This window comes from Arvicanthis niloticus, chromosome 6 (assembly GCF_011762505.2).
Source record: "Arvicanthis niloticus isolate mArvNil1 chromosome 6, mArvNil1.pat.X, whole genome shotgun sequence".
NCBI lineage: Eukaryota > Metazoa > Chordata > Mammalia > Rodentia > Muridae > Arvicanthis > Arvicanthis niloticus.
The window spans coordinates 104,956,945-104,967,780 of NC_047663.1; the positions used below are offsets into that span (position 1 = coordinate 104,956,945).

General features: G+C 37.7%; 1 protein-coding gene across 1 annotated transcript; it reads right to left on the reverse strand.

Moving 5' to 3' along the window:
• Nucleotides 1–330: 330 nt before the first annotated feature.
• Nucleotides 331–7,045, reverse strand: Il36b (interleukin 36 beta). Its single transcript, XM_034505103.2, has 5 exons — nt 6,964–7,045; nt 5,914–5,995; nt 5,333–5,440; nt 1,749–1,888; nt 331–952 (listed from the first exon to the last, which is right to left on the reverse strand). Exons 2-5 carry the CDS (start codon nt 5,990–5,992, stop codon nt 740–742), a joined length of 540 nt encoding a protein of 179 aa, XP_034360994.2. The 5' UTR covers nt 5,993–5,995; nt 6,964–7,045; the 3' UTR covers nt 331–739.
• Nucleotides 7,046–10,836: the final 3,791 nt, after the last annotated feature.

Genomic DNA, 10,836 nt, shown 5'->3' on the forward strand with positions numbered 1-10,836 from the left:
TCTTATTCAAACCACAACATTCTCACAAAATAAACAACTGACTTAAAACTATCCTCACAAACATTCCTAAAATTCCAGACAACCCAAGAAAATATCTGAGCTGACCCTTCAATTTCCAATCGCCTTAGAAAGTAAAATAAAAACAGTATAATTAGTTTGAAATTCTAATTGCTGTGAATGACTCTGTGAAATTTGGATTCATTTTATATTAACTTTGGTTAAAAGTCACCATACTGCAAGTATATACTGTGTGTCAAATTATTAACTGATGATATTCTGAATCTATCTCAATTAAAAGGGCATAGAAAGTGTTCTTTTATATCGCCTCATTCTTGAGATTTACCTTTTAGTTATTTGTCATCCATTTAAATATACATAATACTTTACAATAAGCATACATAAAGTGAAGAAGGAAGAATCTTGCATTGATGGTTTGGAGTCCACATCTCTGCTCCATTGGCTCCTGTGAGAACAGGGAGGGAGAGTTGCATGTAAGAAGACTGTGACTTGGCTGAACTTGGTAGCTGAATGGATGGTGGACAAGATCAGAAAAGGATAAAAGTGATTCTTGGATGTCATGCTGGAATGATGTTCAAATGAATGGCATTTTGAACATGGATGTCTGGAGAAGAGGTGTCTTGGTGGTCTTCTAAGATGCCTTGCTATGTTTCCAAGTAAAAGATTCTCCAACGGTTTGATTCTTTAGACTGGAACTGGCCACATATGGTTCATGCTGTATTTAATGCTCAGACTTTAAGTAGAAGTTAGTGTTATTAGCTTCACCCCTCTGCTGTGTGAGGATGATTTTATGCCCTTCGGTGGGAGAGGTGGCTATAAACCAGCCAGGATAGAAGACTGACTGAAAGACAGAAGTGGAGCCGTCTGTGCCATGATAGAAGAGAAAGGCTTTCTGTGCTTTTTCATCATTGTACAAAGTCATGATGTCTACATCCTAGAGGAAAAAAGAGGTGTGTTAATGAGGAGTACCAGTGAAAAGGGCTACAGTAAATGAGCAGTGGCTACATATCAAGGAAGTAACTGTTATCTAATAAAAGAGATAGGGATTAAGGATGCAGACAGATGAAAAAATAACAAGCTATCAAAACAGGCACCCATTAATCTCCAATAACCTGTCTTTCTCTAAAGATCCTGTGATACAGAGAGTTACTGACTCTTTGAGGCATTGTGTTCCCTATAATAGAATGGGGTAAGAGTGGGTATGCATCCTGGTGTGCATCCATCTACAGCTTCATGCCAGAGAGCCTAGAGTCCCAACTTCTGAGTGAATTTATGCATTATAATTTCTGTAATTAGTAAGGGATTTGGGTTTTAATTATAACTCCTTTCTTTTAGCACACCGATATGAACATGTACTGTGAAAAATCCAGATTAGCAATCCTGTGCCTGACTGTGGAATATTAGCATCTCTGTGGATGTCTGAGAGAAAGTTATCGAGGACCAAGGATGGAGAAGCCACCTTGCTCTGATTTCACAGAGCATCAAAAAAGGCTTTATTTAAAAAGTCTTTTAAAAAGGCTTTAAAAAGGTTTAAAAAGGCTATATCTATTATGTATTCAGCAGCACTGTTACTTATTTGGGAAGTAGACAGGTGAACGTTTCTTCCTTACTGCGAATGCTACAAGCTTGCATGGCTATACTGTTACACTGTACTATAATACTGCAACTGATAAGTAGCCTCAGACAGAAGGCTTCCTGACTTACTTCAATAAGTGACTGGACCCACTCACCTTAAGCTGCAAAGTTGGCTTGCCCTCAATCTCAGCACAAAAGAGGCAGAGACTTCTGTCCTCGATTCCCAGGAAAACTAGATTACCTTTCTCTTCATCTTGGAATTCCGTGTCTCTACATGCTATCAAGCTAAGAATGACTAGAAACACAAGGAAAATTGGGAAGATGTCAGACTTCAAGCACAGATAAATCCAGTTTTCACCTTCCACCCTGCTATCCCTCCAAATCAGGGATGGTGAGAATCTTTCTCCATCAAAGCTTCCCACATTAGCCACACAACAGTGATTCTCCATTGCTTCTCTGAGACTTTTTTATTCTTGATGCCAGAACTTCAGTTGTCACCTGGGTCTATTGTCTCCCAAAAATAAAATCATACTATCCTTGCAGCTAAAAATATTAATATAGTCATGCACTTATGTAGCCTATGAGATATGAGAGGACGTATGTTGTAGGGTTTCTAAAATTGCTCCTTAAGACTAGACTCACCTCAAAAGACTTTGTCTGTCACATTTAGGGGCATCTTGTTACCTACATCAAACACTTAAATGATAGCTTATGTAAATTTGAGGTTGCTGAGGCAGAAAGGTAGAATTCTTGGCCTCTGGTGGCATCATAAAACCAACATGGAACCCAGCCTGGGCTGGCCCACTGGTTTTTATATATGGAAGAAATATACCACTGTGTTATTTAAGTTCTCATTGTGTGAGATTTCTTTCATTCTTGGTTGAATTTAAATATCTAATAATTTAGGCTGAGATTCCTAAGAGTCTGAGTATTCTGTATCTATTTCTTAACAGAAGACAGGAAAACAAATCCATTCAACAACTACTTTATACCTACCCATGGAAGACATAGCACTATGTGGGCATTGGAGATTTGACTTAGGGCAAGACAGCCATCATCATTTCCTATGAAATCTATAAACTATTGAGAAAATAGAAAAAAATGTAAAAAGAAAAATTACCAAAAACTGTTTTGGGGGGAAGTGATCAAAGCCTGGAGAAACAAGAGTGAGGCCAGATTTAGAATACATCTTTGCAGAAGTGGATTTCAAGTCCGGATAGTAAGGCTAAGAGAGAAAACACTCATGAAAAAATGGCAACTGGGTAGTGGAGGGGTTGGAGAAAGAATACAACATGTAAAGGAAGTCCTTTGCACACAAAAGAGCTTCTGTGTTCAAGGATCTGAAAGCAGAATGGTGCACTTAGGCCTCATTCCCTCCTCCTGTGCTCTCCATGAACAGACACATGGGCATAACCATATTTAATCTTATGTATTAAGAGGATAGTTCATGGTTCTGCTATGAAGGGAATAGATGGAACTACCCAAACAAAATGGGAAGGAGGGTAGTGAGGGAGTGACAATGGTGGCCAAGGCTGTGTTTCAGAAATGAGGCACATTGTCCACAGAATCATCAGTCTGTACTGGGTTGAATCATCCCTGAATCATCAAGGGTACCTCCTGTTATTGTGATGTGAGTGAACAAACTGGGTGGTAGTGACATTAATGGATCTTCTCAGCAACTTTCAGAAGATAGATCCACAGTTCTTTTTGAGGGCACACAAAACAAAAGATTTTGGAAAGGACGGGAGTAAAACATTCAGAGGTCTCTGTTGGGAGCATAAGTGGCAAAGTGATGAGCATAGAAGTCACATACTAAACAAAGATAACTTGCCATCCCTTCACAGAGACTGTATTACTGCAGATAGAGCTTTGAGGAGTCCAATCATTCATATATCTCCAAGAGAATATGAAACAAAGAAGTCCAAAATAGAAGAGAGTTACATGCACAAGAATAATTGTTCTTACAGAGAGGGAAGGTGAAGACTGTTCAAGACTAAGCTATCCATCATTTTCCAAGTTATTCAAGAACAGAGGTGTGTTCTTTAGGTGTGGGTGCTAAAGGTGGCCTTGGAAAGATGAACCGAAGGAAATGGGAGTGAAAATCTAGATGTTAAAATTCTTTTGAAAATTCTATGTAAGGATTATTTTACTCATGTATATAGTGATATCTTTGGGGAATAATAACACATATGATTCATCATGAAATTAAAGAAATAGTCTATAAAACAGTTTATTTGAAATTATTACAGCATGTAATACTGTGTGTATCAATACTATGTGTACAATATTATTTATAGAAAAGAAGTGTTAATAGTAATTATATTTAAGGAAGGAGTTCTTATGATATTTATTAGTATCTTTCTTTTCTTCAAAATAAGTGTACATATTCTGTAACAAATTTAAAAGATGATTTTAAATTGTTTAATAAAGACTATGGAAATAACACATGCTAGTTATATAAGTATATACAGGTGTATACATCAAAGCAGGAAGGAACACCAGCAAACTCTATTTTCTAAGGAAGAGTATCCAGTATTAAGAATTTGGAGTATATTCTTCCAGATACAAAGTTCTCTGTAGCACATATGCAAACAGAATTATACACACACACACACACACACACACACACACACACACACTTTGAGGCAGGCTATTATGATATAATATTATGATATAAATGTGTCCAAGAATCAAAAAAGGCAAGTTATATAAACAACTTTCCATTGAAATTAGTCTATGATTGTCACAGAAAACAGAATATTGTTGTGCTTTGAATATGAAATAATTCCAAAAATCTTACATATTGAAGGTTTGAACCCCATCTGGTGGCACCATTGAGATGTGATCAGATCATGAGAATTCTCACCTCATCATCCAGTGGTGAGTTCATAGTTGAATGAGTTATTGACACAGGATCTAATTGGTCACTGTTGATGTTTCTTTCAAGCAAGAAGATTGGAACCTTCTTCCTACTTTCTGTCCACCATGAGGTGAGTAGTTCTTTCCTACCATACCATGTGTCTCTCTTTACATGGACCTAAACAAGTAATGGAGCCAGCAGAAAGCTTTGAAAACTCTGAGATTATAGACCCAAATCAACCTTTACATAGCTTTAAAATTATTTAGGTGGTGTTGAGGTTAGTCTGTCCTACTATGAAAATCTGACTAAAACAAGTAGTGGTGGGGAGAGAATGTGGGAATCAAGAGGTAGTTTTAGTATCAAGACTGGGGATTTGATCTAAGGGTTCTGTGTGGAGCAGACAATGTAAAGTGAGGAGTTAAGAAAAATATAGAAGTCTTAAAGAAATAAGACAAGGCTGAGATGGATGGCCTTTCGGTGGGAAAAAGGGATGTTTCACCATTATTAGAAGAGGAGATGCCAAGAGAGAAGAGTGTGTAAGCTCCACAGTGGAAAGATGAGAGTCTGAATCTATAAACATGGAATATATAAACCTGTTGGAATTTAGAGGAACACCATTCTAAAAAGAAACAGTGATTGTGGGAACAAAAGCCTTTCCTATTTGAAGATGCTTTCATGAGGGGAATTTCTGGCTCCTGCACTGTCATTTCTATGTATAGGCTTTCCTATACATGGAAGGGGAACACTGTTTTCTTCTTGCCTTTCCTCTGAACTATAAGATTGGTGACCAGGGAAAGAGCAGCACAAGGTTTGTGCAGGCTCATGTCCACTCCCAGTGGAACTGAAGGCTCTTCACCAGCACTATGGCATGCCACCTACCAGGCTCCACGTTGTTGCTAGCAGGAACCGCTGTTAGAGTATTTCCAGTCAGGACCCACACCATCTGTTGGGAGTCATAAACTCTGTAGGTGCTGGGATATTGCTGAGCTGCCAGATAAGAAAAACACAACACACAGGTGTGGGTATAATTAGCTTTAAGGTCTGGGGTCCATTCTAATAATAATGAATTCTGAATTTCTGTGATAAGTATTGCTTTGAGAAGACATGGCCATAAAAAACAAAGGAAAGGGAAATAAGGCAGCCGGGTTTATGGATCAAGGCACAGAAAAGACTGAATACATTCCTGGTTGCAAGACGTGTTCAGTAAAGTCTCTACATGGCAACAATAACCACAACTATTAACCAAGCACAAGTATGTTGTTTAACTTTTTCTTTACCATCTTAGTCAAAATGAACAGATAATTCCAAATACAACTAATTAGAAAAGAGCTTGAGATTTCAGTATGTATGCCTCTGAGTACTGTAGCCAGAGCAAAGAGATTTGTGGCTAAGAAAGTGAAGCAGGCCCCTTGGTGAGACTAGACAGAGATAGTCAAAATTGATTTGTGATTTACACGTACTTTCTAAGATGATCATTTCAGGCTCAGAACTTTTTGAAGGAGTATAACATACACCAGATTGTGGAGGGAAAGCCATCATTGCCTGAGAAAGAAAAAGGAAAAAAAAAACATTTTTCTCTTAGATGCTCCTAGAACCGTATGAAATTCTTTAATGAGAGTTTCCCTAAATCCTCACCCTATATTCACATTAAAATGTTTTAATGACTTGTCTATTGTATTTATGTGCATGAGTATTTTGCTTGCTTGCTTGTATGTATATGGACCATGTGTGTTCCTGGTGCTCAGAAGAGGTAGTCTGATGCTCTGGAACTAGAGCCTCAGACAGTTGTGAGTTTCCCAGTGTGGATGCTAGGGTTGGAACCCTGACCCTCCACAGGAACAGCAGGGGCTCTTAAACACTGAGCCATCTTTGTAGCATACAGATTACTATTTAGAGTGTAACCTAGGACATAACAAGGACAGCAATCCCTGAGTGGAAGCTCCCATCACTTGGTGACTAGGCTATGGTGACTTTGATGTGCTATCCACCATCACATCTGGATGGTGGGGAGGTTTAATTATGACAGGTATTTCTTCTGCAGTGAATCACCAGGCTTAGGGGAAGTAGAGTGTACTTGTCCATCTCTGTTCTAGCTCTTCCCACAGCTTGAACGACAGTTTTTCATGCTTTTAAACTGAGACTTCCTGCGCATCTAGCAGCAAACCGGCCCTCTGACTTCTGTATTCCTTTACTCTTTCTCCAGAGAGACACTGCCAAGGACTCTGCATGTGGCCATTCATAACCCCATCAGAAGTTTGTCTCTATAGAGATGTTTGGGTATAAGATTCTGGTTAATAGCATCAGGTATAAGTACACAATTTCTTACAATGGCAACCAATTGATCACCTCCTGTAGCCAGGACCCTTAGTGCCTCCCTTTTTTTAAATTTATTTTTATTGGATATTATATTTACATTTCAGATTTTATTCCATTCCCCCCATTCCCCACACCAAGCAAGGACCTCCTATTCCATCCCCCCTCCTCATGCTGCTATGAAAATGTGTCCCCACCTGTTGTCTCCTGAACCGACCAGCAGACAGAAGACAACGGACATGGGATCTCCTTCTCAACACAGTTTCTTCAGGAACCTTGAAGTATCAAGAAAGGCCCCCGAGCTCTAGCTCCCAGCCCTTAAATCTCTATTTCCTCTCCAATCAGAACCTGCCACGCAGTCATTCTTGATTGGTGCTGAGCGCATACGTCACATGGCCCGATCTTATGTAAGGATGAACAAGCAAAATGCATGCGCAGTAAAGCCTAGCCTACGTGCAACCCAGGCTTCCTGAAACAGTTAACCAACACGCCAGGGGCATCTGGCACCCAGCCAGGCACCATCTTGAGTTCCACTCTCTACATCCACTTACCCCCCACTCCCACCTCCCCACACTCGAATTCCACCCCCCCCCCAACTCGGTGTTTATTCTTCATGGGACCAAGAATCTCCTCTCCCACCTATGCCTGACAAGGCCGTCCTCCCCTTTATGTACCGATGGAGTCATGGGTCCCTCCCTATGTGTTCCCAGGCTGGTGGTTTAGACCTTGGGTAGCTCTGGTTGGTTGGTATTATTGCTCTCCTCATGGGGCCACAAACCCTTTCTGCTCCTTCAGTCTTCTCTCTAGCTTCTCCATTGGGAGACCCTTGATGAGATCAATAGTTAGCTATGAGCATCGGCCTCTGAATGTGTCAGACTCTGGCAGACCTCTATGGAGACAGCTATATCAGGCTCCTGTCAGCATGCACTTCCTGACATCCACATCAGCGTCTACCTTTGGTGACTGTACATGCTCCCTTGAGAGTTGTCTTTTGGCAGGGAAGGAGATCATTACAAGCAGCACTCTAATTATAAGCAACTCGTAATTTCTCCAGTACCTTGTATCTTGAGTGAAGGCCACAGGAACACCCAAGGGCTGGACAGAAAGCAGAGAATGTTTTCCCTCACAAGGCTCTGAACAGCAGAAATTACCTTGGTCCAAAGAGGTCTTGTCTCTGGGATCAAAGTTATGACTGTAGCTCTCTATGCAGGCACTGAGGCCAGTCTGTGACTCCAGACCTTTCAATTATTATCAAGGCAGTATCACTATCTTCTGATCCTGGGTGTGCCCACTTTAGCAAGAAACCTGGGCTGGCAAGAAGGGCCTGGGAGGGTGTGGAGAGGAGGCAGGGAGGCAATATAGGTGTGGCTTGTCTAGGCTCCTGGGGCAACGAAAGCAGCAATCACAGCAGCAAATAGTGAGGAAATACACAGGCGAGAAGTTGAGTCATGGTGGAGAAGGTGGCTTCTGGACGGCCTTGAGTCAGAGGTGTGGCTGTCTTGACTCAGTGAACAACTTAACACCAAAGCCCTATTTACATTGATCTGTGGCAAAGCCCAGTCCTGATCTCAGGCATTTTACATCTTTACTCTGCCACAACTCCTGACAGCTTCTTGTGTTTCTGATAAAGCTGAAGAGCTCTAATTTCCTGAGTAATCTTTTAATCCTCACACTAGTCCTTTACAAGCCATCTCTCTTCTTCACATCAGTAAAGGAGCCCCCAAGAGATGACAAAAGACATACTGTGCAGCCAAGTGTGAGGACAAGCTCTTGATGCTATGTGACATTCACCTTGGGTCTTGATCATCTGCATACTGTATCAACAGAAACACAAAAGAGGTTGGGACTCTGTGCATGAAGCCAACAAAGGTGCTATGAAAGACGTTCAGGTTTGTGAGTTCATATCTCTGCACACAAGTCAGACACAGCCTGGACACTGAGACTAGAAGGAAGTCTTCCCTTCAATAATGTGGATCAGTGCTAATGCTGAAAGAAATCCACTTGTTCTGTTCCAAATGTTGCTCTCGGGGAACTCTTAAATGTGGGTCATGGTCATATTCTCTGACATCCACTATGAAATCTTCTCCTTAGAATCTTGTCATACTCTCTAACTACTATCTCTGTCTGGCCCTAGCTGTACCCACTTAGCCAAGAAACCTGGGCTGGCACGGAGGACTTCTGAGGACTTGAAGGGAAGGCAGGAAAGCAATCCAGGTGTGACTGTTCTGGGCTCTTGAAGAAACTAAAGCAGCACAAACATCAGGAAACTGTTTTTCCTTGGACTTAAATGTCCACCAAGCTATGACCAGGATGAGATAGAACTATCATATCACTTCCCTGCTCAAAATTCTCAAAAGTTGTCACTTCATGGTAGGACACACAGAGCTCTCACTGTGGTCACCCCACCCCAGAGGACCCACTCCTGCTTTCTGTCCCTGCTGCTTCTGATCCTACACTAAGATTTCTCTGGCTTAGTTCACACTAGACTGCTGCTAATTCTCTGAGATTATTCCTGTTTGGGCAACTGGATGTTTGCATTTAATATTAGTGAGATGTATAAAAAATAAAATATATTTTTCAGTGTTATAATTATTATACCTATATTATTTTATTGTGTTAATTAATATTCATTAATTAATATATTATTGACTGACTAATACAATTACATAATAGTAATAGATTAATATTATAAAATGTGTGTAGTTATAATATATGATATATTACATAACTTATATATAATCTGAAGTATACATTATATCTAATATAAAATATATAAGTAACATGTACTATATGATTTAATATAAAATATTACCTGTGATATATAGTGATGTCTATCATATATATCATGTTATGTATGTATGTAATTATATGTATAAAGTATATTGTACTATATACAATATATAACAAATATATGGTTATACAAAATAATTTGTATAATTATGTTACAGATTATATATTATAATACATTTCATAATATAATTAATATATCATATATATATTTGTTATAAATAATAGATATGTTCCATATATTTGTTATAGATAATAGTTAATGTGTGATGCATTATTCATATATTTCCTTATATTTATTATGCATAAAATATAATAAAATATATTATTTATTATGTATATAACATATAACATAACATATAATACATGCATGATATAATGTGTTAGATGAATTATATATTATGCATGATATATAATTATATGCATAAATTGTATATATAAATCATAAATGTCATTATATGTATATATTATACATTATATTTATTAGGTATACATTTTATATGTGTATATATGCTATATACATATGTTCATAATATGTATAATTAAATGTATAATTATATATAATTATATATGTAAAAATGTATATTAATAATACATAATATATAATTATAACATATAGTTATATATTACATAATGATATGTGTAATATAATATATATTTTTATATAAGTATATGTAATAAAGTGGATGTATAATTATATAGAATATATATTATATTAGTATAATGTACATGATCTATAATTACATAATATATAATTTATTATGTTGTATGTAACATAGATATTATTATATTACATCATTATATCATATAATATGTTATATAACATTATGTTATCAGACAAAAATATTTTATAATGGTATAATAACTAATGTATTTATTGATTATAGTAGTTATAAGAATTAATAATTGAGAAATTATTTATTGTTGATCATTAATGCTTATTAATTATTATATAATGCTTAGTTATACCTATGGATAATACATCATATATTATTATATAGCAAAGAATATATAATTTATTATATATTATATTGTATATAGTATATTACATGTAACATGGTACACATTATATTATATATAATATATCATATGTATATATGGGAGCTTATACGATGTGACACTCCCATATTTCCTGTTACTACCAGATGGTATAATGAAGTCAAAGGAAGTTGCAGCACCTTAGGAAAACCCCCAGGAGCCTAGACTGAGTCTTTGTGGCTATGGGGCTCACTGCCTGGATGAGCTGTTTATATCACTTGCAGAAAAAAAAAATGGAAAGTTTT

Coding starts and splice junctions, on each gene's coding strand:
- Il36b (XM_034505103.2), bottom strand. CDS start 5,992: ATGATGGCTTTCCCTCCACAATCTGGTGTATGTTATACTCCTTCAAAA. Junction 1,889..5,332: donor TAGCAACAACGTGGAGCCTG/GTAGGTGGCATG, acceptor TTGTGTTTCTAG/TCATTCTTAGCTTGATAGCA. Junction 953..1,748: donor AGCCAACTTTGCAGCTTAAG/GTGAGTGGGTCC, acceptor TTTTTCCTCTAG/GATGTAGACATCATGACTTT.